Source organism: Hyperoodon ampullatus (assembly GCF_949752795.1).
Source record: "Hyperoodon ampullatus genome assembly, chromosome: 4".
Taxonomy (NCBI): Eukaryota; Metazoa; Chordata; class Mammalia; order Artiodactyla; family Ziphiidae; genus Hyperoodon; species Hyperoodon ampullatus.
In genome coordinates this window covers 115381951-115407101 of record NC_136917.1, presented here as the reverse complement: position 1 = coordinate 115407101, position 25151 = coordinate 115381951, and the positions used below count along the sequence as shown (strand labels likewise).

The following is a 25151-nucleotide window of genomic DNA, read 5'->3' as shown; positions in this document are numbered from 1 at the left end:
TAAGGACACTAAAATTAAGCAATAAAAGCAACAAAACAAAAAGGTGAGCATTAAAAAAATGGTCATTTCCAGAGCTTCCCTGGTGGCGCAGTGGTTGAGAGTCTGCCTGCTGATGCAGGGGACACGGGTTCGTGACCCGGTCCCGGAGGATCCCACATGCAGTGGAGCGGCTGGGCCCGTGAGCTGTGGCCGCTGAGCCTGCGCGTCCGGAGCCTGGGCTCTGCGGCGGGAGAGGCTGCAGCGGTGAGAGGCCCACGTACCGCAAAAAAAAAAAAAAGGTCATTTCCAACCTTTGGCCAGATTCATCAAAGGGGAAAAAAAGTAAAAATAAGTTATATTAGGAATAAAAGTGAGGCCAAAACTACAGATAAAATAGATACCTTTAGAAGAATAAAATGTGGTTATATAATACAAAGAAATATCAATACTATAGTTTAAAATTTTTAGATATACAGGTATCAAACAGGTAAATCTAAAAAAATGCAAACTGCAAAAGTATTCTTAGAGTATGTTACTCTTCGTGTAAATATTTAAAACACACAAAACAATACTAAGAAAAAAAAATTGAGGGAAACACAAATGTACTAAACTAAAAGTACAAAAACGTGGATGAGAAAGTTACTCTTCCAGGCAGGTAAAAAGAATGGAATCAGAAAAGGGAAATGAAAAAGCTTAAAAAATTATATATATATATATATATATATATATATATATATATATATATATATATATATATATATATATAATTAAATGCCATGGGTGTTATATTAGGCTCTGTAGTTTTCTATGCTTGAAATATTGTGTCATTTAAAGAAAAGCAATACAAACTATATGGAATCCAGTTCTTTTTCCCTCTCAAAGCAGTGGTTTTCAAAATGTGTCCCCAGCAGCCTCAGCATCACCTGGGATCTGGTTTAAAATGCAAATTTTCAGTCCATTTCCCAGACCCACTGAATCAGGAACTCCGGAAATGGAGCTTAGCACTGGGATTTAACAAGTCTTCCAAGTGATTCTGATCCATGCTAAAGTTTGAGAACCCTGTCTTAGAATATTGTTACTCAAAACTTTGGTCTGGAAACCCTCAGACATTACCATCACCTGAGGGTGCTTGTAAAAGTGTAGAATCTGATGTTATAGGTCTTGGATGGAGCCCAGGAATCTGCATTTGTGCATGTTAAAAGTCAAAACCACTGTTTTGTTTTTTTGTTTTTTTTGTTTTATAACACCTTTATTAGAGTATAATTGCTTTACAATGGTGTGTTCGTTTCTGCTGTATAACGAAGTGAATCAGCTATACATATACATATATCCGCATATCTCCTCCCTCTTGCCTCTCCTTTCCACCCTCCCTATCCCACCCCTCTAGGTGGTCACAAAGCACTGAGCTGATTTCCCTGTGATATGCGGCTGCTTCCCACTAGCTATCTATTTTACATTTGGTAGTGTATATAAATCCATGCCACTCTCTCACTTCATCCCAGCTTACCCTTCCCCCTCCCCGTGTCCTCAAGTCCATTTTCTACATCTGCGTCTTTATACCTGTCCTGCCCCTAGGTTCTTCAGAAACTTTTTTTTCCAATTCCATATATATGTGTTAGCATACGGTATTTGTCTTTCTCTTTCTGACTTACTTCACTCTGTATGACAGTCTCTAGGTCCTTCCACCTCACTACAAATAACTAAATTTCATTTCTTTTTATGGCTGAGTAATATTCCATTGTATATATGTGCCACATCTTCTTTATCCTTTCATCTGTTGATGGACACTTAGGTTGCTTCCGTGTCCTGGCTGTTGTAAATAGAGCTGCAATGAACATTGTGGTACATGACTCTTTTTGAATTATGGTTTTCTCAGGGTATATGCCCAGTAGTGGGATTGCTGGATCGTATGGTAGTTCTATTTTTAGTTTTTTAAGGAACCTCCATACTGTTTTTCACAGTGGCCATATCATTTTACATTCCCACCAATAGGGCAAGAGTGTTCCCTTTTCTCCACACCCTCTCCAGCATTTATTGTTTGTAGATTTTCTGATGATGCCCATTCTGACTGGTGTGAGGTGATACCTCATTGTAGTTTTTATTTGCATTTCTCTAATGATTAGTGATGTTGAGCATCCTTTCATGTAACACCACTGTTTTTGAAGGTAAGTTCACTTTCTAGTGGCTGCTCAACTAGCAATCCACAAACTTTAGAGAACACTAAAGTGAGGAAGAAATACCTCATTCTGTTCCACTCTCCTCCTTTGTTCTGTGTATTGCAGCCCCACTATAATGGATGCTTTAGTTAATGTGTACAAAGAATTTAAGCATTTCATTCTTTCAGCAGCCCTCTTTTTGTCACTAGAGGTACATTCTGTTCTAATAATGAAGCAAAAAAAAAATTCCTTTTACACTTTACAGTTTTAGAAAATGGTTAAAACATTTTCCAGCAATGAAACAGATAAAATTTAAAAGTATAGTCAGAGTACTCCATTCTTAAGGCTATACATACATATATACTTGTATGTGATTACAATTTCTTGAATGATGGACAGAAAATTTTAACAGTGGTCATCAAGCAGATGTGGTTCTTAGAAGGGAAGGCTGAAGATACTTTTACTTTTCATTTTATATCCTTGAACTGTTACAATATTTTGCCACATATATTAATTACTTTTATATTTTTACCCTGTATTTGATGGATTCTGAGATGGCCTTTCTTCGTGTTTAAAGAGTCCTGCAATTGAGATGCATCTTACAAGCAATGGTATGTCACAGTTTAATTGGCACCATTGTTTTTCTTGCTTGTGATACATAAATCAAAGTGACGTTTTGAAATCAATGGCGTCTTAGGGTTGATAAAAAAATAAATAGTATGTTGATAGAGAATGGAGAAATATGTAATTTTAATGATTCACATCTACTCTTGGATATGTTTTCCTCCGAGAATTGAATAAGAAATTTTTTGTAAAATAGCGTTAATGAATTGGGTTATTCGGTAATTTGCTGAGCAACTTCTATGTACAACAAGATGCTGTGCTCTGAGGATGATGAGGGGGAATACAGGGAAGAACGAGATGGTCTCTGCTGTATTTTCTCCACTGGTTTAAGTGTCAGGGCTCTCCTTGGGAAATGATACTGCGCGAAATTCCCTTTTTAAAAAGCTTAGAAACCTGACCAGTGACTCTCAGTAGCAGTTTATCAGACCCAGGGTGCAGAACACACCCCGACATCTGGGAGGAGAAGGGGCTGCGGGTAAACTTTCCCAGAAACGGCCCGTTGAGGGGACCCATTTCCCTTTGCGGTCTGAAAGACGCGCTCACTAGATATTCTCTCTAAACAAAATAATCTGCGGGCTCCTCCCCGCGGAGCCTCAGCCGCGCTGTCCCCCAGGGGGCCCTCAGCCAGAGGCTCGAGTGCCCTCCCCCTCTTGACTTGAATTTGGCCGAACTCCATTAAACTCGGGTCGTAGCGTCCAGAAAGTGTGAGTTACCTGGGCACTTCGCCCTCCGGGCATCCCGCTCGCAGGAGGCGCCCGAGTACTGCCCGGCGCGCGGGGAAAGCCCAGCCCGCCCGCCTTCCGGAAAAGGCCGCGCAGGTGGATGCGCAGCGCGGCTGAGAGCTCTAGATAGAGGGAGAAAGTTGCAGCCGTGCCCGAGTGCGAACGCGGAGAACCTGTTCTTGGTACCGGATGATTGTATCCACTCGCAGTCATTGTGTCGAAGAAATAAGTGCCCGACGTATGAAATATCTAAGTAGCGAAACAAAGGGAAGCGAGTAAGAAACATCAAGAATTCTGTTGAAAGCTAAGAGCCCCTTCTCATCAGCAGGAAACCCTGTCTCTACAGTATAAACTTTTAAATCCACTATCCCCAAATTACAAAAACACAAGTCACTTTCAAACTTGTAGCTGAACGCCGAATTTTCAAATGCGGCGCATTGCTCGGCCTGAGGTCCGGCCCTAGGGCAGGGAGGGGCGCATCCCTGATCGGAGGTTCTCTGCCAAAGTCTTTGCTCCCTGAGAGCAAAGGTTCCCAACAGACTAAGTTGCTGGTAGCTTCGCGGGTCCAAGGCGAAGGCCAAGGAAACAACGTCTCAGGTGCGGGGCAGTGTCTAGCAGCCGGGGCGCGCGCGGGGCGGGCGGCGTACTGGGAGAGAGAGCCGGCTAGGTCGCTGAGCCCCGTGGGTGGCCTGGCGACTCCAGACTGACCGGCGGGTGGCGGCCGCGTCGAGGCGCACACTCGCCGCCAGGGGGCGCCCTTTCCGGCCCGGCGGCCGCGCAGCCCGCCCCCGCCCGCGCCCAGCGCCCAGCGCCCAGCGCCCCTTGTCCTGACCAGCGCCGGCAGACACGCCGAGCAGTCTCCTCCTGCCCAGCGGCTAGCGCTGTGTCTGCCCGCCCCTGCCGCCCTCCAGGCTCTGCGCGAGGAGGGCGTGGAGGGACAGAGCGTGCGGCCCGAGCCTCCCGGCGGCGGGGCCCGTCTCCCGGAGCAGCGCCGCACCGACCGCGCCGAGCGCCCCGAGCCTCCGGACAATGGGGCCGCGGTGGCTGCTGCTCGTCGCCGCGGGGCTCAGTCTATGCGGCCCCTTGCTGTCGGCCCGCGCCCGAGGCCCCAAACCAGGTGAGAGTTGCCCCCGGCATTCCCTCCCTGTCCCCACCCCCGGCCCCGCAGCCCGGGCCTCCTCGGGAATGGGGCGGGAGGAGGAGGGACGCTGCTGCTCCGGGACCTAGTGGGTGCCCCTGACTGCGCCTTCTGCCACAGCGTCCCCCGGGAGCCAGACGGGCGTTCGGGCTGAGATCGGAGTCTCCTCAACTCATATCCAGGTGGGGTGCCCGTCCCACCCCGCTGCGGGCTCAGCTGATGCCCCTTTGCACTGGGTTTTGGAGGATGCAGCCGGCCCCGCGGCAGGGTTTTGGATATGGAGGAGGAGCGGGGTCGGATTTTCTTGGGGAAGCCTGCGGGACCTCGTTGTATTTGTTGTCACTGTGTGGCCTGTTTCTCCCAGGACCACCCCATAAAGAAAGGGTTTCACGTTGCTCCACCAATAAACGTTCCGGGTTTTTCAAGACGCGGTCGAGAACCGCTCCCGCTGAAGTTTTGTCTTGTTGGAATTGTTTTTCTTGCACAGTTTGCAGGCCAGGAAAGTGGTGTAGAGAAAAGCTTAGTGCCTTGGCCCGCTTAGTAGAAAACCACAGGCCTTGTGTGCAGGAGGCGGTCATGGTGCGGGATGTTGGGTGCTAACAGGATAGCCACGAGGCGGTGGCGGCGCTTGGGAGGCTTTGTTTGTTTGTTCTCTAGAACCCAGTCTTCCAAGCTGGCTTTGTTTGTTTGTTCTCTAGAACCCAGTCTTCCAAGCTTCCAAGTGAGTTGAGGAAAGAGATCCCCTCCTCAGAATCCGGCTCCCTCAGACACTATGGGATGAAACCATTTCAGTTTCTGATCTGCTGGGAGCAGGAGGTTTCTCACCTGAAATACATTCATTACTAATAGTGTGTATTTTTAAGTATCTGACTGCTTGAGCAAATAAATATATTTTCCAACCTCTTGCTCTTAAAAAGGCAGGGCGGAGAAGTTGCTTTTAGCCTGTAAAAACCCTAGTTAAAAAGGGAGGGGGGGCTTCCCTGGTGGCGCAGTGGTTGAGAGAACCCGATGCAGGGGACACGGGTTCGTGCCCTCGTCCGGGAGGATCCCACATGCTGCGGAGCGGCTGGGCCCGTGAGCCATGGCCGCTGAGCCTGCGCGTCCGGAGCCTGTGCTCCACAACGGGAGAGGCCACAACAGTGAGAGGCCCGCGTACCGCAAAAAAAAAAAAAAAAAAAGAGGGGGGGAAATGTTTTTATTTCTTTGTAGCAATAGTACTTTGTAAGCTTTCAGCCCCCTTTTTTTCACTTAGAAACAAATTCTAGCTGTTTTTCTTATTATCTGTGAAAGACTGTGTACTCTATTGTTTTCACACCAGAAGGAGTGTAGGCGTATGGAGATTAAGAGGTGACAAGAGACAGCATTTTCCCTGCTCTCCATGTTTGCTCAGGGTGAGTTTTGAGGTGATGCTTTTAGGAACACTAAGGGGCCCACATAGGAACCCAAAGATTTTTGGCCTGTGTTAGCTAGAGAAGTCAAGACTGCTGTTTCTGCCACACATCTTACTTTTTCGTCACCCCGAGTGGGGCGTGCTAGGCTGCACAGAGCTGGCACAGGCAGAAAGAAAACTGAATGACATTGGCTGGTTTATCTACACTGGGTTCTGGGACCACTTTGGGAGGGAGAGAAGAAAAGAGGATGAGAGAAGAAAAGGAACTCATGTTAAGTGTCATATTCTGAGAAAAAAAAAAAAAGTGCCATATTCTGGGTCAAACCCTGGGCCCGGAGGCATTTTCAGTTCACGTTATCTCATTTCACCCTCTCAAATGTTTACCCCCTTTTGCCGATTCTGAAATTAAGTCTCGGGGCTTCCCTGGTGGCGCAGTGGTTGAGAGTCCGCCTGCCGATGCAGGGGACACGGGTTCGTGCCCCGGTCTGGGAAGATCCCACATGCCGCGGAGCGGCTGGGCCCGTGAGCCATGGCCGCTGGGCCTGTGCGTCCGGAGCCTGTGCTCCGCAACGGGAGAGGCCACAACAGTGAGAGGCCCACATAACGCAAAAAAAAAAAAAAAAAAAAGAAATTAAGTCTCAGAGATGATGCACCTAAATTCCAAATGGAGGAGGGGGTCCTGGATGCAAGGAATAAGTGGGGCTTTGTCTTTGGAGTTTTAAATCACTAATAAAATCAACCAAAAATAGGTCTGCTTTTTATTATCACCGCAATTTTTATTAGCACCCGCAATTCTAGACAATGTCTGTCTTAACCAGCTCTATGCGATGTGAGGAGCTGAGAGACCCCAGCTATAGGAAATGCCTCCAGGACTGGCCCTGCCCACCAGTGTGAGCTTTCTTGAAGCACTCTCGGGCTTTTTGTCCCCCCACTCATTTTGGCATTTCCTGCATTGTCACCTTGTGAGTATGTCATCTCCCAGGCTAAGGTTATAAACCTCCGTTTATCCCTGTGTAGTCTAGAACAGATATTCACTCAGCAGATACTTGTTGAGAAATTCCTAAGTTCATTAACCAGTTTACATTCCTTTGTCCAGGCAATTTAAGTGAGATGCTTTCATCAAAGAGCGTCAGTGTCCTAGAGGTGATGTTCATAAATTCTATAAAGATCTGGAGAGTGAAAGGTACCAGAACAGCTGATGGTGACTGTGGCAGAGGGGGTTGGATGGGAGATTCTGTGTACTGCCTTCCTACCCACAGGGTCAAGCTCAATTCCCTAGCATAGAGGGAGGTGCCCCTTCCCTTGCAGGATGGGTCCCTAGCCTTGTCCAGCCTCCCTTATTACAGAGCCTCCCCTATTACATAACCTGTTACATTACCTGTACTTCACCCAGCCCCCATCCTCTAGTTCAACTTCCAAGGTAGAACTTTCTCTGGCTTCTGTCCCCTGGCCACTCCCTCTGGCCAAAATGCCCTTCCCACACCCCACGTGTTCACATTTAATTAAAAACAGCCACCTGATATCAAGAACCTACTACAGCCAACACCCTGCTTAGGTACACGACATACACTACTATACTTATTCCTCTAGCCACCCTTTGAGTAGATGTCATCCCCATTCTACACGTAAGGAAACTGAGGTTAAGTCACAAGTGCAATTAAGTGGAACTGGGATTTGATCACAGGCCTTTCTTTCCTAAGTGCAAGCTTTCTCTTCCACCCAATGTAGAGAGGAAGCCATCCAGACACCCCCCCACCCCCGCACCCTGGCCGACAGCAGAGAAGTAATCCTGCTGTGCTTCCCAGAACCCTTGGAAGGCAAAGTCTGTGCCCCCTTGGCTTGGGAGCCCATGCACAGAGGTGTTTAGTAAACATGGATGCATGGATTGTGGTATCCTGCCATTTACTTTCTGAAGCAGATGATAAGGCAGTCTACGAATTTGATCCCTATCATGAATGTGCCAACTAATTGGCTGTTACTGAGAGGTTGTGGTCTTCAGCCCAACAAAAGACACAAAACTGGACAGTGATGCTGCTTTAAGCCAATCAAAAACCTCTGAAAGTCAAATTTCTTACGAATCAGCAAGTACTTTTCTACACAGGGCATATAGCCAATATTTTATAATAATTGTAAATGGAAAGTAACCTTTAAAAATGGTATGAAAAAGTAAAAAGATTAAATTGTGACAAAAAGAATTAAAGAAAAATAATTGTATAAAACAATATAAAATTGTACTATTGAGCATATGACCTAGAAATGTAACATATTTGACAATAACAGTGCAAAGGAGGGGCATAGAAGGAAGCTATGTTGGAGTTAGGAATTGACACTAGGTGGCAATTTGAATCCACAGAAAGAAATGAAGAGAATCAAAATGGGAAATAAGATTAATATCAAAATAAACTCTATAAATATAAAACTCAATTAATTAATTAAAACTGAGGTGAAATCTACATAGTATAAAATTAACCTTTTTTTTTTTTTTTTTGCGGTACGCGGGCCTCTCACTGTTGTGGCCTCTCCCGTTGTGGAGCACAGGCTCCCGACGCGCAGGCTCAGCAGCCATGGCTCACGGGCCCAGCCGCTCCGCGGCATGTGGGATCTTCCCAGACCGGGGCACGAACCCGTGTCCCCTGCATCGGCAGGTGGACTCTCAACCAGGGAAGCCCAAATTAACCATTTTTAAGTATACAATTTAGTGGTATTTAATACATTTACAATGTTGTACACCTACCACCTCTATCTAGTTCCAAAACATTTTCATCACCTCAAAAGGAAACCCGGTCCCCATCAAGCACTCAGCCCTCATCCTCCCTACCCACAACCCCTGGCAGCTACCAATTTGCTTATTGTTTCTCTGGGTTTACCTCTTCTCCATATTTCATATGAATGGAATCATACACTGTGTGGTCTTTTGTATCTGGGGAACTATATCCCCTTTACTATGGGATACTCACAAAAACCCCAGAAGCATCATTAGGAACCACGGCCTTGGTTTACTTTTGACTGTGATGCTAGTATCAAGGGCTCACAGTTTCAACACTGAGCATTTTCTGTTTGTTTCCCTATTTTGTGGTTTCTTTCATTCTGCCTTTCACCCTCTCATGCTTATGCCTAAAACTGTCAGAGTAGATAACTCTCTAGATTGAGCCTCCCCCAGACACTCTCTCCCACATTGACCTTGGGATGAGGCTTGGAAAAACCCACGAAGTTACGCCTCCTTTTCCTCCATCCCAAGGCATCCAATGATGTTTTGCCACGTAAAAGGCCATTACCGGCCTTTATACGTTTATTTGCTTTCAAAAGAACCTGCTGTTGGAAATAACAGGAATAATATGAAATTTGCACTTCAAAACACATGTATTGAACTTTAGGAAAGGACATAATCTAATCTCATCTATTTATATTTCAAGTCTGTGGTGGATTAGAAGTCAGGTATTATGGTATATTAAAGGAGTGCTTTCCAGTATTTTCTTTTTTGCTAACCAGCAGTAAGAACTGTAAGAAATACGCTTTACATGATGACACAGTTGCTGCTTATGTGTGCAATAAATATCCGTGGGCAATCATAGTGTATAGTGTATAGAAACAAAAGTTTTACCAACCAGTGCTCACCTTTACCACATGCTATGCATTCCAATATTTTCTACACTATGCTATCTTTTAAAAATCTTATTACAGTCCTGTAAATTGATTTCATAAGCACTGTCAATTCTCTGCCATCATTTAAAACCTAGTGCAGGGCTTCTCTGGTGGCACAGTGGTTGAGAGTCCGCCTGCCGGTGCAGGGGACACGGGTTCGTGCCCAGGTCCGGGAAGATCCCACATGCCGCGGAGAGGCTGGGCCTGTGAGCCGTGGCCGCTGAGCCTGCTCGTCCGGAGCCTGTGCTCCACAACGGGAGAGGTCACAACAGTGAGAGGCCCGCGTACTGCAAAAAAAAAAAAAAAAACAAACCTAGTGCAGCAGGTGCAGTGCACTGTTCTGCAGTTAGCAGAACTGAAGTACTTTTTGGCTTTACAAGAAGAGCTGCTTTCCAGGAAGTGCTGTTTATGATGGTTTCTATCATATCTAGAACATAATTTGTTTGAGTTCAGGTTTACAAACCTCAGTAGAACTTGGGTGGGGTTGGAGCGTGGAGACAGCTTGGTTCCGGGAGAATTGGTGATTATAAACATCCTTTACTGTGAATTAGTTTTCCTTTCAGCGCGTCTTGGAGAGTAGAGAGCAGTGTTCCCAGGACACTGGGCTCAGGGCCTGTAACTCTGGGTGGAGAACAGGCCTGGAGGAAGCGGGAGATCCAGGGAATCAGAGTCCTTCCCAGAGAGGCCTGCTAGTGTTCTGACCCCACGAGTCAGGCCCTGGCCTTCAGGAGGGGACCCACACACTTCTTAGTGCCTGCAATGGCCTTGGGTGCACTGACATTTACATTTTCTGGTAGCCTTTACTTCCTGTAACCTCTGCTCTCCCAGCTTACCCCCCGGTTTGCTTTCCTATGCTCCCTGTGGAGTCCCTGCTCCAGAAGGTGGGATGGGAGGAGAAGCAACCTCAGATACTGGCGATCTCTTCTTCACTCTGCAGCCAGTGTTTACCTTATTCTACCTTTAATTCTGGCTTTTCCGTAAGAGGTTTTTGTTCACTTACTTGCTCTTACTCTGCTGCATCTGGGACAATATTTTAAAAATTTGTTTCTCTGTTTAGTCCTTGAACATCTCTTTACTACATCTGTCCTGTGAGGACTGGGTTGTTGGCATGTGGCTGGTGTGTCACCAAGGTCAGCAGGACTCCTGATTCCCAAGCAACAGCTGTGCGCATCATCAACTGAACTTATACATTCACATGGCCATGTCCTGCCTGCTATAGTTCAAAAGGGTGGGTAGATTCGTTTGGTGAAATGCTTAGAGAAAAAAAAGTAGTACTCTTTTAGGAGGAGGTCCTGAATTCACAACTTTTTTAAAGAGACAGGGTAAGGTGGTGTGGTTCAAAGGGTATGAGCTTTAGAACCAGGCGGATCTGGGTTCAGATCCCAGCTCCTTCACTTCCTAGCTGTGTGACGTTGGATTAGTTACTTAGCCTCTCTGTGCCTCCATGTTGTCCATAAAATGGGGGTTATAATGCTTATCTCGTAAAAATGTTACAGTTACATGAAGTAAGTTAAGCGAAGTACCTGGCACATAGTAGGTGGTCGACAAATGTTAAGTGTTCTTCATACACCAACTCCTCCATATTCCAGAAAAACCTTGGAGGAGTTGGTATCAAATGAATTCTCTCAGTGTAAAACTATGTTCACACAAACATTCAAGAACTTTTTCCCCCTCAAAACTAAGACAAAAGAAAAACAAAAGCAAAAACTGTTGTCCTTAGTTTTTTTTGTTTCCTTGTTTGTTTGTTTTTTATCCCTCCAATTGTTCTACGTTCAATCTTTTTTTCTTTTTAATTTTTGAATTTTATTTTACTTATTTTTTTATACAGCAGGTTCTTATTAGTCATCAATTTTATACACATCAGTGTATACATGTCAATACCAATCTCCCAATTCATCACACCACAATCCCCACCCCCCTGCTGCTTTACCCACTTGGTGTCCATACGTTTGTTCTCTACATCTGTGTCTCTATTTTCGGCCCTGCAAACTGCTTCACCTGTACCATTTTTATAGGTTCCACATATATGCGTTAATATACGATATCTGTTTTTCTCTTTCTGACATACTTCACTCTGTATGACAGTCTCTAGATCCATCCACATCTCTACAAATGACCCAATTTCGTTCCTTTTTATGGCTGAGTAATATTCCCTTTTATATATGTACCACATCTTCTTTACCCATTCATCTGTCGACGGGCATTTAGGCTTCTTCCATGACCTGACTATTGTAAATAGTGCTGCAATGAACATTGGGGCACATGTGTCTTTTTGAATTGTGGTTTTTTCTGGGTATATGCCCAGTAGTGGGATTGCAGGATCATATGGTAATTCTATATTTAGTTTTTTAAGGAACCTCCATACTGTTCTCCATAGTGGCTGTATTAATTTACATTCCCACCAACAGTGCAAGAGGGTTCCCTTTTCTCCACACCCTCTCCAGCATTTCTTGTTTGTAGATTTTCTGATGAAGCCCATTCTAACTGGTGTGAGGTGATATCTCATTGTAGTTTTGATTTGCATTTCTCTAATAAGTAGTGATGTTGAGCAGCTTTTCATGTGCTTCTTGGCCATCTGTATGTCTTCTTTGGAGAAATGTGTATTTAGGTCTTCTGCCCATTTTTGGATTGGGTTGTTTGTTTTTTCAATATTGAGCTGCATTAGCTGTTTATGTATTTTGGAGATTAATCCTTTGTCTGTTGATTTGTTTGCAAATATTTTCTCCCATTCTGAGGGTTATCTTTTCATCTTATTTATGGTTTCGTTTGCTGTGCAAAAGCTTTTAAGTTTCATTAGGTACCATTTATTTTTCTTTTTATTTCCATTACTCTAGGAGGTGGATCAAAAAAGATCTTGCTGTGATTTATGTCAAAGAGTGTTCTTCCTGTTTTCCTCTAGGAGTTTTATAGTGTCCCGTCTTACATTTAGGTCTCTAATCCATTTTTTTTGTTTTGTTTTTTTTGTTTTTGTGGTACACAGGCCTCTCACTGTCGCGGCCTCTCCCGCTGCAGAGTGCAGGCTCCGGATGCGCAGGCTCAGCGGCCATGGCTCATGGGCCCAGCCGCTCCATGGCATGTGGGATCCTCCCAGACTGGGGAATGAACCTGCGCCCCCTGCACCAGCAGGCAGACTCCCAACCCCTGCACCACCATAGAAGCCCTCTCTAATCCATTTTGAGTTTATTTTTGTGTATGGTGTTAGGGAGTGTTCTAATTTCATTATTTTACATGTATCTGTCCAGTTTTCCCAGCACCACTTATTGAAGAGACTGTCTTTTCTCCATTGTATATCCTTGCCTCCTTTGTCATAGATTAGTTGACCATAGGTGCGTGGGTTTACCTCTGGGATTTCTATCTTGTTCTATTGATCTATGTTTCTGTTTTTGTGCCAGTACCATATTGTCTTGATTACTGTAGCTTTGTAGTATAGTCTGAAGACAGGGAGTCTGATTCCTCCAGCTCTGTTTTTTTCCTTCAAGGCTGCTTTGGCTATTCAGGGTCTTTTGTGTCTCCATACAGATTTTAAGATTTTTTGTTCTAGTTCCATAAAAAATGCCATTGGTAATTTGATGGGCATTGCATTGAATCTGTAGATTGCTTTGGGTAGTATAGTCATTTTCACAATATTGATTCTTCCAATCCAAGAACGTGGTATATATCTCCATCTGTTGGTATCATCCTTAATTTATTTCATCAGTGTCTTATAGTTTTCTGCATACAGGTCTTTTGTCTCCTTAGGTAGGTTTATTCCTAGGTATTTTATTCTTTTTGTTGCAATGATAAATGGGAGTGTTTCCTTAATTTCTCTTTCAGATTTTTCATCATTAGTGTGTAGGAATACAAGAGATTTCTGTGCATTAATTTTGTATCCTGCAACTTTACCAAATTCATTGATCAGCTCTAGTAGTTTTCTGTTGGCATCTTTAGGATTCTGTATGTATAGCATCATGTCATCTGCAAACAGTGACAGTTTTACTTCTTCTTTTCCAATTTGTATTCCTTTTATTTGTTTTTATTCTCTGATTGCCATGGCTAGGACTTCCAAAACTATGTTGAATAATAATGGTTGAGAGTGGACAACCTTGTCTTGTTCCTGATCTTAGAGGAAATGCTTTCAGTTTTTCACCATTGAGACTGATGTTTGCTGTGGGTTTGTCGTATATGACCTTTATTATGTTGAGGTAGGTTCCCTCTCTGTCCACTTTCTCTAGAGTTTTTATCATAAATGGGTGTTGAATTTTGTCAAAAGCTTTCTCTGCATCTTTTGAGATGATCATATGGGTTTTTTTCTTCAATTTGTTAATATGGTGTATCACATTGATTGATTTGCATATATTGAAGAATCCTTGCATCCCTGGGAAAAATCCCACTTGATCATGGTATATGATCCTTTTAATGTGTTGTTGGATTCTGTTTGCTAGTATTCTGTTGAGGATTTTTGCATCTATATTCATCAGTGATACTGATCCATAATTTTCTTTTTTTGTAGTACCTTTGTCTGGTTTTGGTATCAGGGTGATGGTGGCCTCATAGAATGAGTTTGGGAGTGCTTCTTCCTCCGCAATTTTTGGGAAGAGTTTGAGAAAGATGGGTGTTAGCTCTTCTCTAAATGTTTGATAGAATTCACCTGTGAAGCCATCTGGTCCTGGACTTTTGTTTGTTGGAAGATTTTTAATTACAGTTTCAATTTCATTACTTCTGTTTAGTCTGTTCATATTTTCTATTACTTCCTGGTTCAGTCTTGGAAGGTTATACCTTTCTAAGAATTTGTCCATTTCTTCCAGGTTGTCCATTTTATTGGCATAGTGTTGCTTGTAGTAGTCTCTTAGGATGCTTTGTATTTCTGCGGTGTCTGTTGTAACTTCTCCTTTTGCATTTCTAATTTTATTGATTTGAGTCCCCTCCTTCTTTTTCTTGATGAGTCTGGCTAATGGTTTATCAATTTTGTTTATCTTCTCAAAAAAACAGCGTTTAGTTTTACTGATCTTTGCTATTGTTTTCTTTGTTTCTATTTCATTTATTTCTGCTCTGATCTTTATGATTTCTTTCTTTCTGCTAACTTTGGGTTTTGTTTGTTCTTCTTTCTCTAGTTCCTTTAGGTGTAAGGTTAGATTGTTTATTTGAGATTTTTCTTTTTCTTGAGGTAGCTTGTATAGCTATAAACTTCCCTCTTAGAACTGCTTTTGCTGCATCCCATAGGTTTTGGATCGTCGTGCTTTCATTGTCATTTGTCTCTAGGTATTTTTTGATTTCTTCAGTGATCTCTTGGTTATTTAGTAACGTATTGCTTAGCCTCCATGTGTTTGTGTTTTTTACTTTTTTTCCCTGTAATTCATTTCTAATCTCATAGCGTTGTGGTCAGAAAAGATGCTTGATATGATTTCAATTTTCATAAATTTACTGAGGCTTGATTTGTGACCCAAGATGTGATCTATCCTGGAGAATGTTCCGTGCGCACTTGAGAAGAAAGTGTAATCTGCTGTTTTTGGGTGGAATGTCCTTCAAATATCAATTAAATCTATCTGGTCTATTGTGTCATTTAAAGCTTCTGCTTCCTTATTTACTTTCATTTTGGATGATCTGTCCATTGGTGTAAGTGAGGTGTTAAAGTCCCCCACTATTATTGTGTTACTGTCGATTTCCCCTTTTATAGCTGTTAGCAGTTGCCTTATGTATTGAGGTGCTCCTATGTTGGGTGCGTATATATTTATAATTTTTATATCTTCTTCTTGGATTGATCCCTTGATCATTATGTAGTGTCCTTCCTTGTCTCTTGTAACATTCTTTATTTTAAAGTCTATTTTATCGGATATGAGTATTGCTACTCCAGCTTTCTTTTGATTTCCATTTGCATGGAATATCTTTTTCCATCCCCTCACTTTCAGTCTGAATGTGTCCCTAAGTCTGAGGTGGGTCTCTTGTAGACAGCATATATATGGGTCTTGTTTTTGTATCCATTCAGCAAGCCTGTGTCTTTTGGTTGGAGCATTTAATCCATTCATGTTGAAGGTAATTATCGATATGCATGTTCCTATGACCATTTTCTTAATTGTTTTGGGTTTGTTGTTGTAGGTCCTTTTCTTCTGTTGTGTTTCCCAGTTAGAGCAGTTCCTTTAGCATTTGTTGTAGAGCTGGTTTTGTGGTGCTGAATTCTCTTAGCTTTTGCTTGTCTGTAAAGCTTTTGATTTCTCCATCGAATCTGAATGAGATCCTTGCCAGGTAGAGTAATCTTGGTTGTAGGTTCTTCCTTTTCATCACTTTAAGTATATCATGCCACTCCCTTCTGGTTTGTAGAGTTTCTGCTGAGGAATCAGCTGTTAACCTTATGGGAGTTCCCTTGTATGTTATTTGTCGTTTTTCCCTTGCTGCTTTCAATAATTTTTCTTTGTCTTTAATTTTTGCCAATTTGATTACTATGTGTCTCGGCATGTTTCTCCTAGGGTTTATCCTGTATGGGACTCGCTGCACTTCTTGGACTTGGGTGGCTATTTCCTTTCCCATGTTAGGGAAGTTTTCGACCATAATCTCTTCAAATATTTTCTCGGGTCCTTTCTCTCTCTCTTCTCCTTCTGGGACCCCTATAATGTGAATGTTGTTGTGTTTAATGTTGTCCCAGAGGTCTCTTAGGCTGTCTTCATTTCTTTTCATTCTTTTTTCTTTATTCTCTTCCACAGCAGTGAATTCCACCATTCTGTCTTCCAGGTCACTTATCTGTTCTTGTGCCTCAATTATTCTGCTATTGATTCCTTCTAGTGTAGTTTTCATTTCAGTTATTGTATTGTTTATCTCTGTTTGTTTGTTCTTTAATTCTTCTAGGTCTTTGTTAAACATTTCTTGCACCTTCTCGATCTTTTCCTCCATTGTTTTTCCGAGGTCCTGGATCATCTTCACTATCATTATTCTGAATTCTTTTTCTGGAAGGTTGCCTATCTCCACTTCACTGAGTTGTTTTTCTGGGGTTTTATCTTGTTCCTTCATCTGGTACATAGCCCTCTGCCTTTTCATCTTGTCTATCTTTCTGTGAATGCGGCTTTTGTTCCACAGGCTGCAGGATTGTAGTTCTTCTTGATTCTGCTGTCTCCCCTCTGGTGGATCTGTTGTCCTTAGTTTTTAGTGGCAAGTAAATGTGCATAAAATATTTGCTTTTCTTTTTCTTCTTTTTTTTTCTTTTTTTTTTTTTTTACTTTTCATTATGGAAATTTTCACACATACCAAAAGTGGACAGTATAATTACCCCCATATGTTGTTTTATCTGTACCCTCACTTTCCTTCTCCCCAAGTGGACAATTTTAAAGCAAATCCAAGATATTGTATCATTTCATCCATAAATGCATCAGTATATATCTTAGAAATAAGAACTCTTTTCTTCTCATAACCACAATACCATTATAACACCTAAAAAATGGACAATTTCTTAATATCGTACTATTCAGTCGGTGTTCACATTTTACTGGTTGTCTCATAAATCCTTTTTGCAGTTGATTTATTTGAATCAGGATCAAACGAGGCCCACTGTTGCATTAGGTAGATGTGTCTCTTAAATCTTTTAGTCTGTAATGGTTTTCCCTCTCCTCCATTTTCAAGGCTGTTTGTCAGAGAAACAAGGTCATTCGTCTTCTAGACTTTTCTGGATCTGGCCAGCTGCATCTTGTAGGGGTGTTAAACATACCTTTCTGTCCTCTGTGTTTTCTGTAATGTGGTCCATCTGGAGGCTTAACCTGAGCCAAGTTTGTTTTTCTGCAAGACGACCTGAGCAGTGGTGCTGTGTACACACCTGTTTCATCACCTCAAGATTGTCTCTCTTTTTGAGATTTTAAGGTTACTCATTGGACTCAGGTGTTGTCAGGTGATCCAGTTTTTAGAAAGTTCCCTATCACCTATCCTTTCACCTAACGTTTTTAGCAACAACTGATGACCATTGTACTAAATCTTATTTCACTAAGAACTTTAAGATGTGTTTCTAAATCTGTTACTGTTTCTGTGTTTATGAGCTGGAATTATTTTATAAAATAGAAATTTCCTTCATTGACTATTTGGTTTCCCTGAAATATTTTGTTTATAGAAAAGGCAAGATAAATGCTTGAATCTTGCCTTTATTTACCAATTTTCAGACTGGGTCCCCACATTTCCTCCAAAAGTGACAAAAAAGGTTTTATTTTCCTTTGAGCATCGTTATGAACTCATAGATCTTAACAAATATGACATGTTTCCAGTGTTTCCATTCATTTCCATCATTATTCTTTTAATGATTTTTGGCCAATGGGGAGCTCTCTTTGGATCAACTTCAGAGTCTTTCTGACCTGACCCGAATATCTTTGAAGACGTTCAAGACTCCTCTTGTGTCTTTCTTCCCCCCAGATCTGGAACCAGCCATTTCTTTAAGGAGCACTTCTTTTCATGGTGTGCAATTGCATTTGAGACAGTGGAGTATTCCTGTAATGTTGCTGTTTTCTGCTTGGAGTTAGTATGTTTCCATCATTTTTCCATCGTCCTCTTTATTTCTCTTTAACCTGTAGTGTTGAGTTACTCGTGGAGAAATGCAGGGTACATCTCTCCTGCTCTGTGTGTGAATGTAGGTGAGGTCCTGGGACTTCTGCTTTCTTAATTCCCAAAAAGCATGAGCCTTATAGGCTAGTGCTCTGAGTCGGAACCAAGGCTGGCATGTTGTGGGAGGATGAAATGGTATAACTTCCAGGATCACATGGGACCTTAAGAGAGTATCTGGTCACCACTCTCCTTCCAAGGCCAGATCTCGTCAAAGTCAGAAAAAGCACTGTGCCTGACTAACTAATTTTTTAAAATCTTCAGAGTTAGAGTCCACATTTAAGCTCATTAGCAATACGCTATGGTCAACAACAAAATTACTCTAGAGCCATTTTAAAGAAACCTAAATTAAGTGAAACTTAGCAACAAGTATGAGAACCAATTTTAGGACCTGACTTAGTTTTTTTTTTTTTTTTTTTTAAACCATAACTTAAGAATAAAAACACAGATGGGTTACAAGAGCTTTTTGTGTGCTGACAGGCACTTTCTCCTTGACCTATGAGTTGGGCTAGGACTAAAGGAAAAGCAAGATACCCAAACTCAAATTTCAACCTAAGGGGCTTGAGCTAGTTGGATTTATCTAGTCACCTGGAATTGGTTTCGTTCTTTCTTTGATGTTGGTATATAGTTAAACAAACAAACAAAATTTGCTGACATTCTGTAATCCCATAAAAGCCAAAATATCAAACCTATGGTGGCAAGAAAATGTGATACCTTAGGTAATGATATTTAATCAAGGGATTATACATTCTTCCTGGGCTCCAGCCTATAAAATGTCATGTTCCAGTGGGTATAATGTTTCTGTCATAAACACCATACTGCCCAAGAAGGCCTAGCCAGGGAAGAAATTTTTGAAAACAAATACTCATTCCCAAATTACTAAATACAGAGTAAAGCCTAATGAGAGTTTAATTTTCAGACCAAGTGATGGCATCTAAGAGCTTAGTTATGAGTGTTCAGTAGTTTTCAAGAGGTGTCACTACTCTAGGTCATGTCCTGATGCTCACGTGTGTGTGCACACATGCGTGCCTGCACTTTTCTCCCTTCCATGCGTGACAGGAGTCCTCATTCTGGCCAGGTCCCCAAAGCTACAGCAGAGAGTCATGTTGTTTTAAGGTTCCTGTGGGTCAGCATTTTTGAGGACACATATCTTTGTGGCCTTAAAATGCCAGAACTCATTCATTCTTTTCTTCCGCTTCCCACACATTCTTGACCTCGAGGGTAGCCTCACTTCCCACAGGGGCCGTTGTACCAGGGTCAGGCCCCCATGTGACTGTATCAAGGTGCACAGAGTGAAATAGATGCTTCGAAAGGGGAAGGAAGCGATACTTCGGGAAAAGGTTGATAAACCAAACAGTGCTAAATGTTTAGGAAGGGAAGAGGAACAGATTCCATTATAATTTAAAATGATTGAGGGTGAGCAAAAAGCAAACCACATTGAAGTGATAGGAGAAGAATAATAATTTCTTACACTGATTAATTTTTGAAGTTTACAAAGTGAACATATATCCTATTTAACATGTGATACTCCTGGCTGCCAGATTTGTAGGCCAGACAGGTATTGGGATCCCATTTTAATGATTCTGAGACTGAGTTCAGAGCAGTTAAGTGACTCCTGGTAGAGCCAGTATTAGAATGCAAATCTGTGATTAAAAGCCAACTTAAGGTCCATACCTACCACATGTGGGGCAGGGTACTGGACACTCAGAGTTAAATAGGAACAGTTTCCTACCCTTGGGGAACAATCTAGCTGTATATGTGTACTCAGAGGCTCATCACTGCAGATTTGTTTTTTATTAATTTTTATTGGAGTATAGTTGCTTTACAATGTTGTGTTAGTTTCTGCTATACAGCAAAGTGAATCAGCTATATGTATACATATATTCCCACTGTTTTGGATTTCCTTCCCATTTAGGACACCACAGAGCATTGAGTAGAGTTCCCTGTGCTATACAGCAGGTTCTCATTAGTTATCTATTTTATACGTAGTATCAATAGTGTATATATGTCAATCCCAATCTCCCAATTCATCCCATCCCTGCCTTCCCCCCTTGGTATTCATACATTTGTTCTTTTTTTTTTTTTTTTTTTTTGTGGTATGTGGGCCTCTCACTGTTGTGGCCTCTCCCGTTGCGGAGCGCAGGCTTAGAGGCCATGGCTCACGGGCCCAGCCGCTGCGCGGCATGCGGGATCTTCCCGGACCAGGGCACAAACCCATGTCCCCCTGCATCGGCAGGCAGACTCTCAACCACTGCGCCACCAGGGAAGCCCCATACATTTGTTCTTTACGTCTGTGAAAGTGATACAGATCACTGAAGATTTTTTGTTCTTCCCCTGTGACAGATCTGCCAGATCACCCCGTTACCCTCAGGGGACCCACTCATGCTCTTGCTGAGGTCATCTGACCTCAAGCTTTCACAACCAGGCCCTGTTCTACTGTGTATTGGTTGGTGCTACTCTAGGTTTGCTTTTCATTTTGGAAATAGATGCCAATTTATTGTATTTTATTTTCTAACTCTAGAATTTCCATTGGTTGGTTTCGTTGCTATCTTCTATTTTTTCATTCATTTCAATGAAATCTTTTTCTTCCCTTCATTGAGCATAGTTGCAACATACCCTTTAAAATCCTTATCTGCTGGGCCTCCCTGGTGGCGCAGTGGTTGAGAGTCCGCCTGCCGATGCAGGGGATACGGGTTCGTGCCCCGGTCTGGGAGGATCCCATATGCCGCGGAGCGGCTGGGCCCGTGAGCCATGGCTGCTGAGCCTGCGCATCCGGAGCCTGTGCTCCGCAACGGGAGAGGCCACAACAGTGAGAGGCCCGCATACCACAAAAAAAAAATAAAATAAAATAAAATAAAATCCTTATCTGCTAATTCCAACATACGGGTCATCTTGGGATTGGTTTCCATTGATTGTCCTTTTCTCTTGAGACTGGGTCACACTTTCCTGATTCCCTTTATATCGAATGATTTTGAATTGTCTGCTGGACATTATCCTACTGTAAAGACTCAAGATTTTGTTTTATTTCTCCAAAGAATGTTGGTGTTTTTGCTTTAGCAGGCAGTTAATTCGGTTGAACTCAAACTGCAAACGTTTCCTCTTGAGCAAGAAGTTCAAATAACACTTCCGTTCTTTTAACACATTATTGACCCGGGGATTTTTGCAGAAACTAACACCTGTGGCCAAAATACATCTCCAGTCAAAAATGTGTTAACTCTAGCAGAGCTGCTTCACATCTTCCTTTAGTGTGCAGGTTCTATAGTCAACCCAAGCCTGGGGCAGAATTTCCACTGGAATTTGGTGCTCTCTCTATCCCTCTCTGAATTTTTCTTTTCTGGGATTCTCTCCTCACTTTCCAGTGATTGTAGTTGCCCTGAACTCTGTCCTCTGGTTCTTCAGGCAATAGAGACTATGGGTTTTCTATCTGAGTTTCAACCATCTTTTGTGGCACTGACTTTGGCCTTCTCTCAAGCTAAAAGCCACTGAAAACAAGAAACCCACCGGTTGCCATCCTTTCTTTGAAGATCCATCCCTCCCCTCCCTGACATGACCCTGTGAACCTAAATAACTTCAGGTCATTGATTTGGGGGAGGAAAGGGATCCAGAGTTTGTAATTTTTTGTAATTTTTGTCTAGGGTCTGGTAGGACGTTACAGAAGCAGAACTATCTCTTTTATTGCATTATGCCTCTCTGTGTAAGTTTTTGTTTGTAGGAAGGTTCCACTACTGAAAAATAAAACTGAAAGCTTAAAAATCCACTGTACTTACCCAATTTCCAGCCAGTTTTCATTCCTCTAACATCACTTCTGAGTGACGTGTGCATCCAGCCTTTGTGGCCAATGCCTCCAGGGATAGAAACCTCATCCTTTTCCCCCTGTGGTTTCTCTCCCCGCTCCTCAGCTTGCCAAGGCCCAGCAAAAGCTCTCTGTCTGAGTTTCCTCAGTGACAGAATGTTAGCAAAGCTCCTGCGAAGGAAAAGCTGGTTGAGTTCCAGCAGCTAAGTGCTGCATTTCTTTGATGAACATTTCAAATGGATGTTTTTGGTGGAGGAGGGTAGTAAAAGAAGGACGTTTGCAGCTGACTTCTGGTTGATACTCAAAAGAGCCTGGTTGGCCTGGCATCTGCCTGCATGCATGTGGCATTTTAGAACTGAGCTGAGGAAGGCCACTGGCCTAGGACATCTGCTCCACTGGCCCGCTAAGGAAGGAGACAGGAAGATGACGGTGTGGTAGGTACCTTGTGGTTACATTAGACGATAACCTGAGACTGTGGCTTGGACCCAAACATGACGGGAGATTTGGGACGTTCTACTGTGTAAACAAACTGAAGCTAGTAAAGGAAAGCTACTGTCACATGGATAACGGTCATGGAAATGGGTGCCCTCGGTCCTACTCAAGTTCACCTGTAGCTCCGTAACCTTTAAGATGTTCCCTCAACTTTCCATGTGGATTTTTCCACAAGGAAGAATGGATTTCAAGGGGTGGCCACAAGCTAAATGGAGAAAATGTATACATGCAGACATACGGACGAAAGAGAAGTCACATAGCCTGGGAGTGATTTGTTTATATAGACAGTGGCTCGTATAGAAAAGAAGTCACGGCTCTTTTCTTTCACATCACGTCCTCAGCCTTTCCTGATGTCTGCAGATCTCTGAAAGTGTATCGTTCACCCCATATCTCTGAGGAGCAGCGTTTGAAAAGGGTTTGCTGTGCCAGAACAAAATGTGGTACACTACTTAGAGTTAGCTAATTCCCTGATAAAGTCTGTGATCCCCTTGTGTATCACCTGCTCTTTACCACCCACTCTCCTAGGAAGAAGACAAAAAGCAAAAGTAAAGTGTACTCTCTCCTTGTCTCTTTTGCCTTTTTAATTCATTAAAAAATTTTTACTTTTCAGAGTCAGAAGCAACAAATGATACTCTGGGTCCCCGGACATTTTTTCTCAGGAATCCCAATGATATATTTGAACCAATCCCACTGAAGGAGGATGAGGACCAAAATGAAAGTGAATTCACAGAAGACAGATTAAGCTCCGGCAATAGAAGCAGTCCTCCTCAAAAATTACCCCCCGTGTTCATCTCAAAAGATGCCTCAGGGTATCTAACCGGCACCTGGTTGACTGTCTTTATCCCCTCCGTCTACACCGGCGTGTTCCTCGTAAGCCTTCCTCTAAACATCATGGCCATCATCGTGTTCGTCTTGAAGATGAAGATCAAGAAGCCCGCCGTGGTGTACATGCTGCACCTGGCCATGGCAGACGTGCTCTTTGTGTCCGTGCTCCCATTTAAGATCAGCTACTACTTCTCCGGAAGTGACTGGAGATTTGGGTCTGCCATGTGCCGCTTCATCACCGCTGCGTTCTACTGTAACATGTATGCCTCTATCATGCTCATGACGGTCATCAGCATTGACCGGTTCCTGGCTGTGGTATACCCCATGCAGTCGCTCTCCTGGCGTACTCTGGGGAGGGCTTCCTTTACCTGTCTGGCCATCTGGGCCATGGCCATCGCGGGGGTGATACCTCTGCTCCTCAAGGAGCAGGCCACCCAGGTCCCGGGGCTCAACATAACCACCTGTCACGATGTGCTCAACCAAACGCTGCTCGAAGGCTACTACTCATATTACTTCTCGGCCTTCTCTGCAGTCTTCTTTTTTGTGCCGTTGATCATTTCCACAGTCTGTTACGTGTCTATCATCCGATCTCTTAGCTCTTCTGCGGTTGCCAACCAGAGCAAGAAGTCCAGGGCTTTGTTCTTGTCAGCTGTTGTTTTCTGCATCTTTGTCCTTTGCTTTGGACCCACAAACGTCCTGCTGATTCTACATTATGCATTCCTTTCCCATAATTCCATGCCAGAGGCTGCCTACTTTGCCTACCTCCTGTGTGTCTGTGTCAGCAGCATAAGCTGTTGCATTGACCCCTTGATTTACTACTATGCTTCCTCTGAGTGCCAGAGGTACCTCTACAGTATCTTATGCTGCAAAGAAAGTGCAGATCCCAGCAGTTATAACAGCAGCGGTCAGTTGATGGCAAGTAAAATGGACACCTGCTCTAGTAACCTGAATAGCAGCGTATACAAAAAGCTGTTAACTTAGGAAAAGGGACCGACAGTGAGTTAAAAAGAAAATGTTAAAAAAGCAAATAACCTGAGGATTCTACTTAGTCCCTGACAAAAAAGTATTTACCTTACCATCTACAACAACAAATGTATGATTTACATGCCTCCTTATGAGAGCCATTAAGGTACGTAATATGATCGCCAATCTGACTGTGTATCAACATGAAAACAAAGTTTTACATAAAAGAGATTGAAAAAAATAAACCAAATTGTCAACTAAGGATAAAAAAATATTAAGTCCTTCAGTCTGTCTTAATTGGACCCTATTTACAAATGTTTTGTTCAATAAATTACTCAAATCAGATTTTTTAAACATTAATTATGTCAGTCGGGTTAGAAATGGCAGAAGAAAATGGAATTGACTTTGAAATCCAGGAAAATTATTTTCTATTTTCCATTCACTTTTCTTAAGAGTTAATGAGATGATTTTACAAGCTATGATGAGTATCAAGTACAGAATATCCTCATGTATTTGAGAAAATAATTTGAAAATTAGATTGAATTATATCTTTTTTTCCTTATGAAAAAATGTTGGCATTTTAAACAAACAAAAAGAGTAGAAAGTTGTAAGGCAAGTGCTTACCTATTTAAAAGAGCAAATTGTCTCCAAATGCCATAGAATGATTTACATAAAAGTATGTCTTGTAAGTAGAAGCTAACATTGTTTTTATTAATTTAGTTACGATATTCATTTTATCCAACTTAGTGGAGATATACTGTCATTGTTCATTCATTCTGTTTATATTAAAATACCTCTGACTTAATAAGACTCATTACTGTATTATCAGTATGTACTTATAAAATATTACATCACTGTTTTTATGTTCTTTTTTAAAAAACTG

At 42.6% G+C, this 25151-nt stretch overlaps 1 protein-coding gene across 1 annotated transcript; it reads left to right on the top strand.

Annotated features, from left to right (window-relative positions):
- Positions 1-4018: 4018 nt before the first annotated feature.
- On the top strand, positions 4019-24286 carry F2R (coagulation factor II thrombin receptor; the record flags this gene model as incomplete). The annotated part of the gene is made up of 3 exons (XM_079703267.1): positions 4019-4078; positions 4393-4598; positions 23091-24286. Exons 2-3 carry the CDS (start codon positions 4511-4513, stop codon positions 24284-24286), a joined length of 1284 nt encoding a protein of 427 aa, XP_079559393.1. The 5' UTR covers positions 4019-4078; positions 4393-4510.
- Positions 24287-25151: the final 865 nt, after the last annotated feature.